The sequence below is a fragment of the Austrofundulus limnaeus genome, unplaced genomic scaffold (genome assembly GCF_001266775.1).
Source record: "Austrofundulus limnaeus strain Quisiro unplaced genomic scaffold, Austrofundulus_limnaeus-1.0 Scaffold2, whole genome shotgun sequence".
NCBI classification, from domain to species: domain Eukaryota; kingdom Metazoa; phylum Chordata; class Actinopteri; order Cyprinodontiformes; family Rivulidae; genus Austrofundulus; species Austrofundulus limnaeus.
This window is the reverse complement of record NW_013952404.1, coordinates 6,633,219-6,654,115: the sequence shown is the minus strand read 5'-3', so window position 1 is coordinate 6,654,115 and position 20,897 is coordinate 6,633,219. Positions and strand designations below refer to the sequence as shown.

The 20,897-nt window shown below is 40.5% G+C and overlaps 1 protein-coding gene across 7 annotated transcripts in view; it reads right to left on the bottom strand.

Moving 5' to 3' along the window:
* Positions 1-8,084: 8,084 nt before the first annotated feature.
* kif26ab (kinesin family member 26Ab) overlaps positions 8,085-20,897 on the bottom strand; it is an 85,220-nt gene continuing 72,407 nt past the window's right edge. For 6 of the 7 annotated variants that reach the window (XM_014013341.1, XM_014013365.1, XM_014013354.1 and 3 more), the window contains 10 exons: positions 19,993-20,086; positions 19,161-19,423; positions 18,172-18,355; positions 16,576-16,735; positions 16,071-16,233; positions 11,677-14,929; positions 11,352-11,545; positions 10,577-10,597; positions 10,075-10,225; positions 8,085-9,978 (listed from right to left, as the gene is read on the bottom strand). In XM_014013341.1, the coding sequence (XP_013868795.1) occupies positions 9,791-9,978; positions 10,075-10,225; positions 10,577-10,597; positions 11,352-11,545; positions 11,677-14,929; positions 16,071-16,233; positions 16,576-16,735; positions 18,172-18,355; positions 19,161-19,423; positions 19,993-20,086 (4,671 nt within the window). In that variant the 3' untranslated portion in view covers positions 8,085-9,790. The remainder of the gene's footprint in view (positions 9,979-10,074; positions 10,226-10,576; positions 10,598-11,351; positions 11,546-11,676; positions 14,930-16,070; positions 16,234-16,575; positions 16,736-18,171; positions 18,356-19,160; positions 19,424-19,992; positions 20,087-20,897) is intronic. The other variant, XM_014013348.1, reaches the window with a different exon arrangement.

Genomic DNA, 20,897 nt, shown 5'->3' with positions numbered 1-20,897 from the left:
CCAGTATACAGTATATTTATATAGAGCAGTTCTCAGTCCTGTTCCTCGAGGACCACTATCCTGCACGTTTTAGCCGTTTCCCAGCAGCTCTTTCAGTTCTGCACAAGCCTGTCAATCACTCATTCATTTAAATCAGGTGTGCCAAAGCAGGAAAACATCTATAACATGCAGGATAGTGGCCCCCGAGGACCAGCTGAGAACCACTGATACAGAGCTTTTATTCATTCATGCGTTTTGACCAACATTTGGTCGAAGAAAATCTGCCTCGGCCTTCAGAATGAACAGTGCAGGAACCTGTTAGTTAAAACAAATGACAATGAAATTGTTGCTTTGACCAATCAGATAGTGAGTTGGCGACCTACTGGCAGGCGTTAGGCAACCTCAACATTTTCACATCATTTGATTGGATGATCGGTCAGAGCTAGGAAACTGCATCCCTGCAGCACTTARCATAACTAAATGTCGAGTGGACATTCTCAGCCTAAAGCAAATTCAAATTTATGACTAAAATACAACAGAACAGAGTCAAGTTTTGGCAATGTAAAACGAAAAATTGTATTCGATTTTTTTGTAAATATTTTTTGTCAATTTATACTTTTGGTAAACATGCATGTGGCACAGCCATTGCTGCAGTTGAAGAAAACTTGTTGATTATTTTATTGTGTTGCTTCAGTAATGACTTTCTTTATTGCTAAATGAGACATGTCTGTGGTGCAGCAGTATATTATTCCATGTTTCTGTGTGTCATTGATGGTTTTTGTAGCCGTGGCATTATCATGACTGTATTAAGAGGTGGATGAATTCAGGCAGGCCAACATTCCAGGACCACTAATGTAAAAATGATCAGCACACCATGGCCATAAATAGAAATATATTTATTTAAATGTATTTATTTTAATTTAAGTTGTGATAATTGGAGGCTTAAAAATATTGGTTTTGTTAAAAACAATAATAGTTTACAACTGATTGAGTATACTCTGCCTAAAGTTGACATAAAATAATGAAGTTTGTGCAGAACTGAAAGACCTGMAGTGATAGTGTGAAGAAACATAACGTCATTTCCCAATATGGATATAATATTTAAATCTTTATTTTAAGGTTTCTGTGTTTCACTGAGCCCACCATGTTGCACTCTTCCATTGGTTTAAGACAACATGGCCTCATCAGTTACATTTGTACTGACATATTATTAATGTGTTTTAGTTTATTGACAACACTGTATTTTTTATCTAGAAGTATAAACGTGTTTACTTCCATTGGTTTAAGACAACATGGCCTCATCAGTTACATTTGTACTGACATATTATTAATGTGTTTTAGTTTATTGACAACACTGTATTTTTTTATCTAGAAGTATAAACTTGTTTACTTCCAGTGTTTGAACAGTAGAAAATGGTTTCTGTTTTTTTATTTTTTTATTTTTATTTTTTTTATAACTGTGAGTTTTAATGACACACAAACACCAGCAAGACTGGGACAGTCTGTCAGTAATTCAAAGAACACGTTTATTATCCTCTGGCCATGAAGGAACAGCAGTAAAAGAGAAAAGCGAGACTGGACCAGCCTGCCAACCATCTCAAACAGCAGGACGCGCTCATCCCACCAGACAAGCCGCAAAGACAGCAACTGTTGCCACCGCGCCGAGCTGCCAGCCTGCGTTTGATTTGTATTCGCCTTGGACGTGGCGAGTCTCTGTGTGAATTAAGAGGATCTTACATTTTGTGTAATTAACCTCTTTACTGGCACACCTTCCACTTGAAATTACAACTACAGATAGCTTCCTGTCAACCTGCAGCAATAACACTCTAATGTGCGAGACAGTGAGTGAATACAAAGATGGTGTTTGGGCTGTCACCACTGTGGTGCCTCTGAAACTGTCTGCAGACACAATGGATCTCAGTTAACACAAAGAGGAGGCGCTCTCTGATATCCATCCATCCATTTTCTGTACACGCTTCTTCCTTTTCAGGGTTGCGTGGGTCACTGGTGCCCATATCCAGCAGTCACAGTGCGAGGGGCGGGGTACACCCTGGACAGGTCGCAAGTCCATCACAGGGACACAGCGCTCTCTGATAGTAAACAACAAAAGAAAACTACAATCATTACAGTAGATTCAGATCACCCAGTCTTGAGTCTGTAATCGACAAGAGGTCACAATCTGTCCCTTCTTCTTCATGACACCCTATAGAGGTAGTAAAGCTTTTTTTTTCAACGAACATTTTAGATATTATGTTTTGTTTTTCAGGCTTTTAATGTTGAACTTTGTTGTGACAAACCAATTTCCCTCAAGGGATCAATAAAGTATTTCTCTTTTTTGAAACTACACTCCACCTCAAAGTTAGCATTTTAAACAAATGAAAAAATTTCAAAAACAATTTTCTTGTCAAGCCAAAAAAATAAATAAATAAAGATGCAATTTATTGTCTGACAAGTCCCCTCTGATGTTTCTGTTTTTAAACCTTGGGCATGACAAAACTGTTTTTTTACGTTTTATTACTAAAGTAAGTAAACAAATCAAGGGAATACGTTGAAGTGAAAACTTGTCACGCCTGAAGGTTGTTTATGCATCAAAAGTCATGCTTTGGCAGGAAGCTTAAGATTCATCCAGAATGAGTTGTGGAGTGAAATATTCAGTTTAGTGTGCGCTGGTTTACAAATCAAAAAAGAGGAATATTCACTAAAATATTTCCTTGTCATATTAAGCAGAAAGTGAAATAAATTTAGCTGAAAGTGGATGTTTATACTGCAAAATATCTGTTGCAGTCTGTTGACTTGACTGCTTTTCAAACACTCACAGGTGGCACTCTGGGCAAGCCATCAAATTACATCAAGTAAATGGTTTCACCAGGAAAAGGGTCACTGAAAAACTTCAGCTAATGTCCCACTGAGACATTTCAGTTAAAAGGTACCATATGTAAGAAAATAAGGTAATTTACATGTGTTAATAACTTTTTTTTATGGACCGTGTGTGAACAGATTGCAATGCATCTTAAATGAGACCTGGTGACTTTCTCATGTCTCTGACAATATGTGATGATGTGACATTTATGTTTCTCACAGAAGGCTTGTTTTTTTTCCTCGTACAACTTTGACTCCAACCTCAATCAAGGTTAAATCTAATGTTCCTCTATTGTCTTCTGTGAGAGAAGATTATCTAAGAGTTAGAGTAAAATTGCCTTAGATCAGGCATTAAAATGATAACCTAAAAAATAAAAGTCAGTAAAGAAAAAACAAGAAATAAGGGATTACAAAGGAACGAAAGTAAACAAAACTAGAGTTAATATCACCCAGAAAACAGCCAAGGTCCATGACTGTGAAAAGTTTATCAAACACACATAAATGAGGTTTGGTTGAGAGGTAGAAGCCAAGAGTGGTTGCAAGTTTAAATTCCTGGACTGGCAAATATACTGTATATTTGTGAATGGGTATTTTGTTTGAGTAATCCAAAAAATCAAAAAAATCTAAATAATTGGACTTCTATTCTGAAGCTGAAAAGTTCCAACCATTGCAGGCCTGTGAGAATTCTTAGATTCACATGTATATTACCCTAGAATCCCCCCCGCCCCCTTATTTTTTTCTGTTTTTACCTTTTTTTGGATTGATGACTAGATGACTAAGAGTCTTCACCAGCATTTTGTTTTTGAGTGTGTCAGAAAGATACTTGACTTATAAAAGGACAGAAAAGATGAGCCTTTCTCTTTTATAAACACCTTTTGTTTGTGTCTTTGGGTGATTGGACGGTTCGTTCCTGTGGGAGGATCCCTAAAGCTTAAGTTTTGTTGTCCAACAGCTGGTTTCAGCTTCTGGGATTCAGCTCTGATAATGGCTGGGACCCACTAAAACACACAGACACACAAACACACASAGGATGCTGATTTTGATTTTAAATAAATTTCCTCAGACAGAACAATTACAAAAGGTCTGTTCCTTCACGCCTGCACATCTGTCAGGAAGGAGCCCACAAACTGATGGAGGAGCATTTAGTGTCTTTGCTCAATTAGCAGCAATTTCACAGCCCTTTATTCTGACATTCAATCATTTACCTCATTTTTGCAACAAAGACTATTTTGATGGCCATCTATTTCCTAGGTGCAATTTGCAGATGTTAAAGACCAAGCAAAAGGTCAGCTGAGCATCGAATCATTAACTGGACAGTAAACCATCAACAATGGTTGCAACCCAGGACTTTACATTGTTAGTGTTTTTTTTTCCTTGTTCAGCTGTGTAGAACTGTTTCTGTAATGAATATTCATTGCACATTAACTGCGACATCAGTATTCTGAAAGCCTTTCAAAGCAGTGTTTTAAAACAAAGCCTTTATGTAAATGAGTAGTTATCTAGTAATCTGGACCAAGGGACACAGAGCACAGATTAAAAAACAAGGTTAGGGCAGGAGGTGGAAGTCTTCACTTTTTGACAAGGTCATTGCACCAATCACTGACCAGTGTGATAAAACAGTAAATGACAAGCATTCTGTGTCACATCTTGTAAATTATGCTCATTTCATGACCAAAGATATAAAAACATAACTTTTTTTGCAAAAACATAAATCATTCATCTCACCTGTAACTTCATCTCTTTTCATTCATTGGATGCATCATAAAGAGGACAACTGTGCCAGCCGACTGTAACGCAGCATCAGAAACAAGTGTGTGTGTGTGTGTGTGTGTGTGTGTGTGTGTGTGTGTGNGTGTGTGTGTGTGTGTGTGTGTGTGTGTGTGTGTGTGTGTGCGTCCTTATTACCTAAACACTCATTAACTTGGCAGCTTCCAGGCTGCTTGAACTCATGACCCAGCTCCTGCTCCTCATTATGGTGCAAACCAGAGAGGCTGAATGACGACTCAGGAAGTTTGATGCAAGGGAAATGATTCACATTATGATTTGTTCCAATATGTTACATTATTATTACAGGTCAATGTTTTCAAAAATTGGCACAAAAAAGTAAGGAAAATTATTTTTGTTGATTGTTTCTTTGGTGTAACAATGGGTCTTGGCAATATACCTTATACTGTTGGAAAGCCTGTTCAYTTCCACTTAGACTGTGCTGCATTTGTGCGGAAAATGCAATTGTAGGATGAGTAKGTGGGTTGTGCCCATGAAAAAGCTGCCAAATCTTCTCTGCCAAACATCTTATTCTGCTTGACTCTGGTTTGGTGTCATTTATTGGATTTGGATAATTGAAGTACGACAAAAAAAGAAAAACATTTTGAAAATTTAGCAATTTATTAATTTAACAAAAACGGGCCTCAACAACCCTACAGAGCAACAACAGTCCAAAGAGTATGGGATTTCCATTGGTTTTTCACTAATGCTGACAACTAATCACCCAAATGTCAGCACCAGGTGTACCAGAAGTTCAAAACAATGAAGTCAAACATTCTTCCAAATGCTACTGAGGCAAAGTTTTTGTAGCAAAGAAATATTTGGCCAAATTGTAATTTTCTCACTTTTTGTGCTGTGTTTACTTCTGCTTTTCTGGTGCTTTGTTAAAATGTATGTAAATATTTCTAGAACCAGTCTGGTCTTTTTCAACATGATGTTCTGTCAAATAGTCTCAGCACCCAAAATAGGAAGAAAACTTCATTGCTAGCATAGATTCATTTTATGTCTACTTAGCACAAGTAAAGACATTTATGCTTGACAGATTATTTCTTTATTGTAATAACACTTTTTGGTCCAGCTACCATGTCAGTAGTAACACCAAAGTAAGCTGTTTGGCTGTAAAGCAAATTTTCATGTGCACAACCCACATACCAAGTTCTACTGCTCATCCCACAAATGCATGTTCCTTACAAATGTGGCACCATTTAGGGCTTTCCGTTCACATAAAATTTATTTAAAAAAACATTGTTACAACAAAAAAATATATTAGCAAACTCAAATTTTCTTACTTTTTGTGCTAAGTTTATATTAAGGCTTATTACTAGAAAGCTCACAAGTTGCTAACTATTGCACATTACTTTTGAATGACCAGATTATTTCTTTATGTTGTTCTCAACTTTACTTTTTTATCTTGACTCAGCCTTGTCAAGATTTCAGAAGAAGAGAAACCTCAAATGTAATCTGTTTTTTGGAGGGAAAATGTCAATAGTTACGACCCCCCTGAAGCACAATCAGAAACTGCGTGAGGCGAACATTTTGCCCAGCTTCTGATAATTTAAGGACTTTTCTCCACACCAGCTTGTTGTAATTACTGGGAATAAGTGGCAGCATGTGGCCATGTTTATGAGTCTTCTTCAAAGAGCAAGCTTGGTTCAGACAGACCAATCTGGGTGACTGCAGAGCAGTAAATTTCAAAACTGATCAACTACGACCACTAACAGGGAGTGTGGTGCAGCGTGGGTWCAAAAATGCCTGCTTTTTCCAGTAAAAGCGCAACTGAAGCCATGATTCAGATTCTGCCTTCAAACGTGAGGTCATTTAACGATAAATGAGGAAGTAGCACAACTTTTTTTAAAAGATTGAAAGTGTTAATCTTGAACAAAATGTCCTAAAAATGTTTTAGAGGATTTTGTACCAAAAAAAGACATAAGGGAGACACCTGAGTTCCAAAGACACATGGGTTGCTATAAAGATGAAGCAAGTCTTGACTTCTCAGTGAACTCATTTTAATTCTCACACAACACCCTGCTCCCCGCTAATGATGAGAGCCCTGAGGCGAGTGAGCTGGGACAAACAGGGCTGGTTGTTCTCAGACTGCAGCCATCAGACATCTGCAACAGCCTCGACCAAATGTTTCCTCTCCACTGAGAGCAGAAGGGGCAGAACTAAAAGATCTCTGTCTCACAAAACCAATAAAATACAGACAAATTCAAGAGTTTTACTTAAATGTTTGAAAGTAATCTGAAAGGAATGTCATTTACTTGTTAAACTTGTGATGTTTGATTATCCCTCTCTGTACAATGACTGGAGAAGGGCYAAAAACCCACCAAGCCAGAAAGCAGAACTCACCCAATGAATTTGATTTGAAACACAGTGACCAGATGGTCTTAACCAGTCAACCAAATTACCCTCGCGAGCTTTTGATCAAAAGAGAATTAACAAGGAGGAGACAAGATGTTGTTGCACAGCAGGGTTCAGCTTCAAGCTGAATAAAACCACTCAGTTACAGTGATTTAATCAACAGGACTACACAGGTCGTACTGAGCAACCGGACGTTCTGATACAGAACATCCTGCTGGACCGATCCTTCACTTTAGACCTCCTCCTCCTTCTTATTTCATCATATTTCCTTTTTTTTTCAAATTCAACTTTTTCTTTATTGTTTCAGCAATTATCTCCGTTACCAGGTAAAATACAGTAGAAGAAAATACTCAACATGCTGCTGATTGCTCATCTAATTAACATTATGTTGTAAGAGCAAAGGGGGTTCTGACAGAAACGTAGCGGTACGAGAGGCGATATTAGAAATGTTACATTTTTGCATTGGTGAAGAAGAACATTTGAAGTTGTTGCAGATGTTTATATTCCAATGTTTTAGAAGATGGTTACGTTTTGTTAAAATCCAAGTTAGTTTCCACAATTTATGTTCATTAATTTAAATTTCATGTAAGTACAGTCGAATCTGGCCTTTTTTTCCTGACATTTCTAATTATAATGAATCTCCATGATCTAATGAAGTCTTTATACTGTAGACTTGAATGATGTGCCCACCTTAGTGTGTTTYCTGCTCGTTTTGATGATCTCTCATCAAAATGTAGTTTTCTTCTGCTGTACCATAAGTTATGGAAATGACCTTCCTAATGTTTGTTAACATCAAGAACACTTTTGTCTACACATTTTTCATTTTTTGTGGTTGTGTTTTAATAGTACCTATAAAAGTACTTAAAATAAATTTCTTAAATCAGCTAAGTAATTATAAATATCTAATATCTCAACATTACAGCTCATAGCTTTGCCAATATGTTTAAGGAATGAGCACTCAGACTGAGAGTGCAGTCAGATTTTTGTAATCCAGCCAGGAGGGTTCACCTCTGGTTGCATTTGAAGTACACTAAATCCTTTTTATTCTTGGCAATGTTATAAAAGAACTGTTCTATAAATGGATTCAAACTAATGTAAAATAATAATCTTTGAATCATTGGTAAGAAGAAACATTTTATTCACAGGTGCTGTAAAAGAAAACACAAGCTGCCATATAATACATTTTACACAAGGTTTGAAAAAATCCTATACAAAAACAAAGATATTAGAAAATATGGGTTTAGATATGAAACATGATCTTTTTTTTGGTGGGGGGAAAAGGTCTTGGTAACATTATTTCACTTCATGAGCCTAATCCTACATCAGTGAAAACTTAAATTGTTGTAAAAAATTAGAATGGTAAAAAAATGGGAGTAAAAATCATCCTTAAAAATGATTAAAAAACCTCATGCAGCATTGTCAGAGACGGCCTGAGAGAATACATCTTTGTAACACAAACAAAACAAAGTCATTATCGTAGAAAAAGAAACCAAACACACCAATGTACATCACAAGCATTTTTTTTCTTTTCTGAACAATCATCACCTATCAGTTTTGTCTTCTTTGTGTCGCTGTTTGAATTCATGCTTTCGTGGAAAACTAACAATTCATGAGGCTTTGTCTGAGATGTAAAATCAATGTTGCTGATATGCCAAGTTGGGGTAAATGTGTTCAAAAGTGTGTGTATGTGTGTTTTTTACCCCCAAGTACTGAATTTCTCAAAGTACTTGCAGTATAAATGTATTAGGATGCATAGAACCAAGGTTTGGCAGCACTTGGGGAAAAGTACTGTATAAAAAAAGGCTGTCAGGCTGATGTTGTCTCATCTGTTTGTCTTACAATGCAGAGAAAGCTCCCAGTCCAACCCCATTCACTGATGAGCCCCTCTTCACAGTAACCATTCATCAAACTGCTGTCACAGGTGAGTTTAAGGAAATCTCTCTGGTTTGCATGACCACCTACTGAGGCACCAGAAAAAATGGCTGAATCAAAAATAATCCCTCCTCATCCATCACAGTGACCCTTTGATTGTTTTGGCTTCATCTCTCAGTTCCAGTGAGATGGGTAACTTGAATAAACATTCCTGTCCTCAGAAATTATTCTCCACCGTAGAGAATCCACAAACACCCATTTCGATCAAGGCAACTGGAGGGAAACGTATTTATTCTACCTTGCCAACTTTTACAGACCGGCTGGCAGGAGAGGAAACAGCAAATGCAACTTGATGAAATTATAGTTCAGTTTCAAAATTCAAAAAAATAAAAATGAAAATTTAAAAAAAAACGACATAACCAGACGTTTTTAACTTAAGGCGCAAGAGGCTGAGTGAACATGGATAAAATGCTGTTTGAGGTTTGAAACAAGAAAAAAGGCAAAGTCTGAGAGCGCAGTAACATTAGCTTATTGCTAACTTTTTTCTTCTTTTTTTCCCCCTCGAAAGAAAAATTATACACGCCACACATTTATTTAAATACACTATACAATGCAATATAATTTTTTTTTTAAAAAAGAAACATGTTCAGGTTTAGGCCTGCACCATATGAAAAATAGTGAGTCAAACTAAACAATAAAAAAGGCACTTCCGGGCGTTGTTCATCACTGCGTTGCCACAACAACAGCATTGTGCTCACGCTTCATTTCTCTGCCGTGTCCTAGAGACAACGAGGCGCTGCAGCTCAGTGGTGATGATTTCGTCTGTTTTTACGTAAAGCTCCGCTCTGCTCTGTTGTTCTCCGTTACAGCAAAACCCATAAACTGACTGCTACATTTCTTCTTCCTCTGTCTTCTCACTTTCTCTTCCTTTCCCACTTCCACTTCCTGTTTGTCCTCAGACTTCGACCTCGCGCAGTCGTCCCTCTTGAGTGACGCATGTTGATGGCATGCTAATATCAAAACAGGTCACCATCATGACTCGAGACTTGCACAGGTTGACGCAAAACTCTAGCTCCTCTGTGGCCTGAGCCAACGCCTCCAGGTACTCTGGAGACTCTTTGTCCAAAGTCGGGTCCACTTCAACTGTTGAAACAAGAACATTGTTATCGTTTGGTTTGCCACAAAATAGATTTGTAATAGAAGTGAAATAGCGATRAAGCAAAAGTAATCTCCACTTACATTCTCCAAGCCACTTGCTGGGATCCATCATCAGYCGCACTTTTGTGTCCTCCAACTCCTCCAGCAACACTTGATGCTTCCCTCTCAGTTCTCTCACTTGCTGTTGCCTTCTCTCCAAAATCTTCAACTTACTGTTAAAATACAGCAGGCCCTGAAAAAAGGAGAAGTTAACAAAGACTAAGTGGGTGTAGCATGAAGAGACCCMTTGAAGGACACAATGAAGAGGCCATTAATTCTTTAGCTATTTTAGCAGCTCAGTGAGCTTAGCATAGGCAAAAAGAGGACCAGTAAAAAGAAAGTTTCCTTTAAGGAGGGAAAAAAGACATTATATGACCTTTTTTTTCATAGTAACCACCTAACCATTTTAAATTTTACATTGTAAATAATATACAGTATATTCCTTTTTAATCAAATAAAAACTATAATTTTCWTCAAGTCTGTTTCATCTAAAATCAAATCTTRGCTGGTTRTAAATAAATATTGGTAATAAAAAAGGGCTCACCTTGTCAACATCTTGGAAAGGCTGATGGAAAAAAAGGACAAGTTAGCCGTTTGTTTCAATAGAAAGCATGCAGTATATGTAATGTGTTACACAAACTGGAGGGGGGTGGATGGTGCTTTGATGTTTTTAAGTATTGTGGGAAAAGCCGTCTCAGAAAACAAAAACTGTTGATTACTTCAAGTTTACGCACTGAGAATTAGAAAGTAAATTAAATTATAGCTGAATAAATGTTTATATGTATCTCTATGGCACAGATGAACTTTTAGAAAAAGTGGGGATGAGGTACAAGGTAACAAGTTGATTTGGAGTTGTTTGTTGTACTTTATCTAATCTCTTTTTTTTCCCACACCTTTATTTTAACATAACCAAGCCCAATTTTTTTCACATCTAAATTAGTTAAGCTCCAACAATAATTGCCTTCTGAACTCTTGGCATTTATCAGAAATGCTGCCAAAATATCAAGCTCCAGGTGTCTGGACACAAACACTTTAATTCCAAGATCTGCCGCTGAGCTTTCTGAAGGTCAGACGTCTGGGACAAATTATTTTAGTCCTCAGCTTAGAAAAGAAACTGGGAAGGAGGACTCCAAGAAATCCCCACAAAGTTCTGTAAGTCCATGTTGAGCCTGTGTAAACTTAGCGTTGCTCTTTTAAAACATTGCACAGTCCTAACAGGTGGGTGTCATAAGCCCTCCACCCAGGCATGATGTTATCAAAAACCGTTTCGGCAAAATGAACAATCACAAAGAAATAGTTTGAGTTGACCCTCTGCTCACCTCTGTGGTTTCCTCTTGACGCCGTCTTTGGAGCCGTTCCACRTCGTCGATCTCGTACACCTTGATCTCAAAGGATTCCTTCAACGGTCCAGACATAGGAGGCAAGTCGACCCACTGGCCTGCTGTGCCCACCTTCTTCCCCAGGGATGATGTRTCTGGCAGAGGTGCTGGGATCAGCCTTCTTCTCTGAAATCCTACAAACCACACATACAGTAAACTCAGAATATACGAATTCATGCTGAGATTTTAAATAAGTCCTTGCTGTAGACTTGTATACAGGAAAAACTTATACTGCTACTTCTACATTTCTATAATATTTTCTTACCATTAGCTCTTTTCTTGGGATACTTGGAGCTCCTTGCTCTGCCTGAAGACGACACGCCGCTTTCACTCATGGAGTCGTGGGCAGAGGAAGCGCTGCCTGTGGCTTCACTGTCTCTGATCATGCTCTCATACCCGCTGCTGCCTCCGCTGTGGTAGAACAAAGCTGTGCGGCCCATCGCTGGAGGCAGCTCCCCGCTCAAAACGCTGCTGTTGTCACTGCCGTGGCCACTGCTGTAGCGCTGAGGCCGTCTCGGAGCGGTGATTTTACTGTACGGCGAGGGCAGCATAGCCGTGGGTGACTTGTCATCACTCACATTCACCCCACTGTCGTTGCCACTGTCTGAGTCTCCTGAACCTCTCCCATGTTTGCCCGATATGTTGCCTGTCGCAAGCTCACTCACACGACTATTTGCAGCCCTGATTGCCTGCTTGGTGCCCATGATAGTCCCTCTTCCAGGCTTACTTGAGACTGGAGCAGTAGTCCGAGGGGCTGCTGTTCGGCCTGATGGAGGGAGGTTGGCATTGGTGTTCCTGGTCACAGGAGACGCCAGAGATTTTGTTGAGGAACTGAGGCCTTTTGAGTTGTTGGCTGACAGTGAGCGTGCTTTACTACCATTTACTGTTCCTAAYGTTCTGGGATTTACAGAAGCTTTTACCTGACCTGATTTACTGATATTTCCATGGTTTTGAGTTGATTGGAAGGTAGCTATAGGAGAGCTAGAGGAATTAGGAATACCAAATCTTGGAATAGACTTGTTGGATTTGCTRCCCAGACTGGCCCCACTGTTCTCCCTACTAAGTGCCGCTCTGGAACCAGATAATGACAGGCTCTCACACTTTTCCAGGGACATTTGACTGCCATAATGAAGTCCAGCCTCTCCTCTAGAAACTTTTGCCTTTAGACTGGAGGTAACTTTGGCTATGTTGAGGCTGGAGGTTTTCAAATTTGTAGAGTCACCTTTTTGATGTATTTCAAGTTCATCCTCTGATACAGCTACCCTTGTCCCAGAGGTCCTCCCTGCCTCCCCGAATGCTGACTTTAAGGCACTTTGGGGCAGCAGGATCTTGGTCTTGTGATCAAGGCTGGACTTTCTAACTGGAGGAGGAGGTGGGGAGACACAGCCAGGTTTAGGGAGATTGCTTGGTTTCTGTGAGTTAGCCTTGTTGTTTTTCCCCAGAGAGGAGAATTTAAGGCTGGAGGCAGATGCAATAGTATCTTGTGTTCTTTTGTGGTCTGTTGAGGAATGGATTACAGGCACTGTTCCCAGGGTAGTGGCACCTCGTCTCAGCTGGGGCATTTTGCTGGGTGGATTCTTAGTAGCTGACTTCTCACAGCCGTCAACCACTCTCTGTGATGAGGTAGACCCTGGTACCTTAGGTGGGCGAGGTACACTGTTGCTGTTGTTGGGTGTTTTGCTGAACATAACACCACTAGGCGGGTTTCGGAGAAATCTGCTGGTGCTGCTGGAGTCAGAAATCTGAGGTTCTGAGTGGTTGTTGCTGCGCTGCCAGGGATCCTCCTTTTTAGCCTCTTGCCTCGGTGGATCTCTACTGCTGCTGCTGCTGCTGCTGCTGCTACTGTGAGACACTGATGAGGTAGGTTTAATCTTCCTGGGAAGACTGGAGTGTATTATGGAGGGGCCATGTGGAGGTGGAGAGGAGCTTAGCGAGTGAGCTTTCGTTAATTTGGATGTGAATCTGAGAGATCCTTTTGCTGAATCTGGTGATGGGGGACACTTTGTCAGCGATAGCTTGCTCGAGGCGGCACTGTCGCTATCTTGTTCAGAAAAACCAAAACCACTGTCATTTAGGGAGTTCATAGGATCTCTTGCAGATAATGCACCATGAAACATGTCCAGGGAATCAAAGTAAAAGTTGGCCTCTGATCCTATGGGTTTCCCCTGTGGAAGGAAAACATCTGTAGAATGAGCGCCTTCACTCTCCAAGGTGCAGACACTGACCTCACTTAGCCAAGAACTGATAGATGAACCCCTGCTGTCTATTGTGCCCTCCTGAAGAGGTGTGACCACAGCAACGCTGACTTCAGATCCTCCAACAGCTGACRTGTAGGCATCAAACTCATCATTGATGCTGCTGATGATGCTAACAGGTCGAGAACCAGAGGCCAATGCCTGAAGTGAGCAGTCACTGTTAAAGCTAATAATGCTTGATGGCCGACCTTTATCCATAATACTGCCAATAGACAGCTCTTCTACCACAGTGAACACTAACTCATCCTCTCCATTCAGCTCCACAGGCTGCTGCAGAGTGACAGTAGCTCGAAGGATATCCCGATCCATACTTMTGTCCCTCATGGTTGAGTGGACTTGGCAAACCTCCACTGGAGCTCTGAAAAAAGGGGACATGCATGGATCCTTTCTTTTCACAGCCTGGTGGCTCATTCCCACAGGTGGCATTCTGGTGCCCGAGCTTTCTTCTTTCCCTGCATTTTCCTTCTGCTGCAAAGGAGGCGGTGCTGGATTTGGCAAGGCCTTCCTGTTGGGGTAAACCTTTTCCCGGACCACAGGCTCCGAGTTTATCACTGTGGAAGAAGTCACATTGTTTGAATTGACCTGGCTTTCAGAGCTCAAGGATTTTTCACCATCAGCACTGGTTCTGCAAATGTTGTGAATGTTCTCTGATGGCTCTCTCTCTTCAGGTATGCATTGAGTCTTGGCAGTATCCAATTTAGATTTTATACTAGGACTGCAGGATGGTTGCATGGAGACAGGTTTGGGAAATTGTTTGTTTGAGATGCCCTCTTGGCTACTAGAAGTATTCGCCCCAGTCTTTGGTGAATTGGAGCCTTGGTTCTCCTTAGATTTGTCAGTCTTAGGACTAGCTTGGTTTCTCTTGCCCTCTGCAACAAAGGCAGTAGGTTCTTCACTGCCATCTATACACTCCAGCCTTTCCTGCAGCTCAGCAAATGTGTTGCATTTAAAGAACTGATCTCTGTCCAGAGGGCCCTCTTTAGCAGACTTCTTCTTGTTCAGGGAGGGGATAATTGGAACAAAGGCAGGTGGGCCTTCATTGTCACTAAGCTCCCTATCTGAGATCGCAGTTCCCCCAGGGCCCACATAAATAACAGTATCACAAGACTGTTCACTACTTGAAGAGTATTCGGGGTCACTAAGCAGGGCAGGCAGGTCTGGGTCCAGGGCCACAGTCCGAGGGTGAAATGGCCTTAAGTGGGGTGGTCGGCGAACCCTCCCTTCCTCACAGGAACTTTCCCCTCCAGATGAGCTGGATGCATACTTAAAMAAGGGACAAAACCAAAGCAGATATTAGTCTTTTGCATTTTAATTATGGCATGATCAAAATGACATATCACCTCAGAATCACATTTTAAAATACATTTGAAGATAAGCTAATTTGTAATCAGGTTAAGTTAGTGTCTCAATATAGAGTCAGACATATAAAATTTACCAGCTGTACTTATGTGCTTTGCTGCTTCAACCCACCTGATTTGAAGGAACAAGCTGCTTCTACTTAAGGTAACAGGTAATTTAACAACTAAATCAGGTGCATTGTAGCAGCTAAACAGCTAAAACATGAGTAGCGGCCCTCAAGGACTGAGAATCKACCCCACTGCTGTTAACTGTAAAGTTAGTGGTGCGTTTATAAGCTGATGACTTTTTTGTTTGTTGCATGACATTTGATAAACTGATTCAGCATTCCTCTACCGGAATTTGAAAATAACTTGTGATTAAAAGATGTTTATTACAAGCATTATTCTGTAAATAATGACAATAATGTTTTTTGTTAAAAGATTATTATTAAAATAAATTTCAGCTRTTTTATTCTTTAGTGTTTTTAATAATTCTTTTTATCATGAATCAATATGTATCTAAAGGTTAAAAGTGCACGTCGATAGACACATGGAAGTTAATGTCAGGTGTACAAATTGATGTGTCAGAACAGCATAATAGTCATCACTGGGACCAATACCAAATGAATACATGCTGCCATTGCACCTAATTATCTGGAGCATTTATTTCCCTAATCTAGGGGATAGCGTTGCACACATTCTTAGGCAGGGGTATTGATTATATGATTATGTGTTGAGAAGCTGAGAAAAACTATTTCTCAATTACAGCAGTAATAATAATTCATTTTCAGCATCATTTGTTTGCTTAATAGCTCCAAAATCACAGGAGGAAGAAAAAGTTTTAGGACTAAAATCACAGACTCATCCATTGATTTTTAATGTGAAAGCCCACATTTAGGTCATACCTAAAGAAACTACAAAAAAACAATTAATCTGACTGATTAAATTAGAATTTAAGAATGTTGTACTGAGTTGGGGGAACAAAATGCTTGTGCAAACCTTTAAGCTGTAACATATCTGCTTGACTAAATAATTCATTTGGGATGTTAAACAGTACATCTTTGCACCTTGGATTTTTTCTTTCTCATGCGATGGATGCGGGAGGCCAGCTGGATGGTAGTGAGTGAATCAGCATAGTTGGCTGGGGAATCGGAAATATGGGCAATCATGGTTGTTCTGCAGTTGATGTTGCCGAGGGACTCCCTCAACAACATTGTCAGTTTGCTGTCCCTGGAGGGTGCATTAACAGTATTATTAGCAGACAACAAGGTTAYCTTGTAAAACAAGCAATAAAGGTAGCTGACATGACTGTACGTGCAGCTGTCTTTAATACTCAGCCCTGGAAAACACTCCCAAATGACGAGTCATTAATCTGTTTTTACTTAAACTATATGATTGGGTTTTAGCTCATTATCTAAGCCTAATTAAACAGACTAAATAAATTGTCACACAGTATTCCTTGAAGCAGAGTCTCTTTCTTCAGCATACAGTAAATAACATGCAGACACAAAATCTTTAAAGGCAAAAGCACAGAAAAAACAAAGACATTAAAACTAATGGTGGTTTTCTTACTTGTAAGGTACATGTTTTGCTCCATTTGCCAAAGCCATTATGACGTTTCCCAGTGCATTCAGGGAGAGACACAAGCCTCCGCCTCCATCTCTGCTTTTGCTCAGGACCTTTTCACAGCTTCCCAAGTCGATCAGGTGCAGCCTGCTCCGCCCGCCGGACACTGCAACGGAAATAAAACCAGGTGAGCACAGCACAGACACGCCCGCTGTGAGGGTATAATTTCTGAGAAGCAGTGGCATGATGACAGGAGTGGCACTGCTCTGTCAGAACTGTCTGGTTTATTTATGAGTAAGCTGAGGTGATTCAAACTGCAGCCAGCCTGAAGAACTCCCACCAGATGTTTAACTCTCAGTAACAGGGGCTTTTTTTTCATTTTGCTAAAGAGCACATATCATGCAAAATTCACCTTTTTAGTCGTTAAATGCCTTTTGTTGTGTACTTGGAGTCTCTAGGAGTGCAGGTAAGTTGAAATTAGTCTGCGTAGATACCTTTATATTTTGTTTGAGTCATATTTGGTTTTCTCTGTTTTCTATGATGTTTTCTGAACTATTACATGACAATATTTGCAACAGAACATCTAAGTAAGGTCTGGACTTACCAACTACAATTTCATTATCTTCATTCTCCTCTGGCTCTGGGTCAGACTCTGGCTCCAACATGTAAGACTGGATGGGCAAGTTTTCTGTTTTTTTTACATCTTTTATTGTAAATAAAATGACTCTGCTCTGCTATATAGTCGTAAACCCCTCTATCAAACTACAATGGACCACTCTGGAAGCTGGAAGTGGGCGGGATGTGAAGCGCTTTGTTTGGATTTGAAGGAACAGCATAAAATGAGCTGATCTGCGACACACCTCAGTGAAAGGGGGCTTGTGGAGTTACAATATTAATTTGTAACAATAAATAGGTACCGTATAGCGGTAACATAATGACCCCCGCACGCACAAATGCACCAGAACTCAGAAGTCTTTATTCCTAATAAATGTCATGCTACTAGGTGCATCCCAAAATTGTAGTGGTTTGGTTGGGGGTCTTTTTTTGGAGGGGAGGGGGGCATTGGTTGGTGGGCCTGATGGATAGAGCTTCATTAGAGCTAAACACTAAAAGAAATCTGAAGCTTCTATGTTGAACATTTTCTAAGTTATAAGCATTTTTACATGTCCAGACACACCCACTTTGAAAGGAGCCCCCTCCTCAAATAAGGGGTCTATCATAAAACCGTTGGCTGGAGCAGTGTAGGTCGGACTCATCTACAGTCCTGCTAAATTTCATGTTGACCGGAGCAGCCGTTTTTGTGCTACGGTTAACCAAAATTCACTGGAAAAAAAAGTACGAAAACAATATGACTCCCTGTTACGCTTCGCGTGCGGGGGTCATAATTATATAGATCCTCCAAAAAAAAAGGAGAATTAAAAAACAGATGTCCCCTTTATGTAAGGCATTAAACCTTAATTAGTATTGGAATTTTCTCAATTTTCTGGTTAACAGAAGCCAAACCCACTTATTTAATGAACCACATGGTTGACCGTGTAAATATTTACTTCCAGTCCAGACTGAAAACTTGTAGATTCTCAGTAACAATGCAGGAATACTAACTTCCTCCTTTGCCGCTCTTCTCCATGCGATATTGGTAAATGTGCAGCGTGAATAGCATGTGGGAGTTGCGCCGTTCGTCCTCATCAACGTTTGGCCTGCTGGTGCTACGTGCAGCGAGGGCTGCGTCCAGGAAGAAGGCAGCCTTCTCAGCAGTAGGGGCACGGAGCTCGCTCTGGTTCTGAAGCTGCAGGTTGAGAGGAGAGGACAGATTAGCCTTGGGGTGACGAGAACAGACCACACAGGGCTTGAGAAAGAGGCTATACGTGAAAAAGGGAGGCACTATAAAGCGAGGGGAGCTGGTTAATTGGACCCCAGCATACATTTCTGGCCCATTAGAATGTATCTCAGGGGCAATTAAAACCGGAGATATGCGCACAGAGGGAGGAGGATTAGGAGAGGTAATGCAGGAGCAGGAGGCTGGGATAGTTCCCTCCTCATGATGTGATGAGGGTACAAAAAAGAAAAGAGGGAATAGACGGGAGAAAAAGGCAGAAGAGATGAAGGAGCAAAACGCGTGGCTGCCGAGAGGAAGAGGAGCTTCACAGAAACGCACCTCCTTTGAAGTCAGAGTCCACAGATATCCCCAAAAACAACATCTGTCAGCAACACCTGTGAGTGCCTTCAATCCTACAGTTTGCCCCATCCCCCAATAATATTTCTATTGTGCCACAGAGGGCTAACTCTGATTCATGCATAATAGATGCTCTGACAGGAGCGTCAATACGAGACTGAAGAAGAAAGCTTTCAATAACATAGATGGATTCAGCTGAAATATAAATCATGGATTTCAGACACAAATAGGATAGAGCAAGACAAACTGGGATGTCCTAGGAGATAAAATGAAAGAAGATAAAAACACATATAGTTTCAAGAAAGTTTAAACCTTTTTGAAAGGAAAATAAAGGAGGTAGATCATAGAAAAAAATCAAAACTCGGATTAATACTTTAACCCATGAAAGGATCATTGAACAAAGAATGCTGTTGCTCACCTGTGTGCCACAGATGGGGTCCTCCCTCAGATGGATTCCTGGAGACTGGCCTTCCTGCAGGCTGCCTGTTGACACCTCAGACAACAAATCCTTCAGCTCCTCATCTTTTCCAAAGATTTCCACAGCAGAAACACGGACTGAGAACCGCGTGCCCGTCTTCTCCTTTCGCTCGTTGATGAGCTTGAAGAGCCAAGAAATGGCACAAGGCACAATGCCGAGACTCTGAGTTGAGCTGTCTTTGCCAATCATGGTGTATGTCTTGCCTGGTGATGTGTAGAGACAGGAGAATGGAAATAAAACAAAAAAATAAGCCACCATATGTTCCAGCTAAAATTGATTCTACTTTTTAAAATGTTTGAAGTCGGCACAATCCTCATAAAAAATGAATACTCAAAGGAACATTTTCTGATTAACAAATGCTGCTGAAAAAAACAGCCAATGTGAAAAATCTGATGTAATATTCAGAAGAAGTAAAAATCAAATGCTAATTCAAGGACTTATTTCAGAAGCAGTCATTCTGTGGAGAATTATAGCTAACAGCAGCGTGAGGAAAACAAGCTCTTCAGCCTGAGAGCACCGGCCAGACCAATTACTAAGATTTTAATTAAAGACTGAGCCCTGAAGCGTGGATGCAGCGCTTTAGTTCTCACCACCCCCTCCTCGAATTCACCCATTCTTTTTTTCCCTCCCATCTCTCATTCCTTGACTCACRCCAGTGCACCGCTAAGCCAATTGTGGACATCAAGTGTAGCTAACGAAAAGCGATGAGAGTTTTTTTTTCCTTTGACTAACAGAGGCACATGTCGAATCTGTTGCTGGTGGAGGAGCTTACCAAGCTTGACTTGACCGAAGCAGAAGATGCAGCCRTCTGCACCATTCACCACCGACTGGATGACCTCAGCTACTGTCCCTGAGCACACCTCAGCCTGGGAGAAACAGAAACAGACAAACCCCACCACCCACTCACAGTCAATTTACAGTTCAGTCATGTCTGGGGAAACACTTTGAAACAATGAATACATAACAAACAGGGTGAAGTGGTATTTGGTATTGGCTACACCAAATCACATTTAACGGCTTTAGGATTACTTKGGTGTATGTTTGTGGGTGTTGCAATGTGTGGCTTGTCTCTGCAATCTGTTTCAGCTTAGATCTTCAGAGGGAGCGCTGCTGCTGCAGCAGRGGGGCTTCTTTCCGTATACCACACAGAAAACATAACCTCTTCCAGTAGAACAGTTTGTTTTGACTGTTCGCCACCAGCAGCACAGTCTAGCAAGGTGGCCTCAACTCAACACTATTTGACCCTTCAGATGGACAATTTTAGGGCCACACTTCAAACAAAGGGGCTACGAGCCGTGCCAATAAAAACAATTCACAAATTCCTTGACCGTTCTTATGTATAATTAAATTTTTACCATGCATGAGTATATCAATGTCTTATATGTGTATCAATGATAACTGATCAACAACAGGCTTGTTGAAGGTGTGTGCAAATAAAGGGCCAAGGCAGGGTATTTCAACTAAAGTGCTCCAGAGGCCACAGTTACTCAAAGCCAACAGGTCAGGGGTCATACATCGGGATCAGTGGTAGTGGTGTGGGGGGCACTTCATTATGTAAAAGAGCAAGTATTACAGTGAAGCTCTGATATTCACTGGGGCTACGTACTTGTGAATTGTGAAAAATATTGGATACGGTCCAGAAATGACCTACAGCGCATTTGTGTGACATCGTAATTC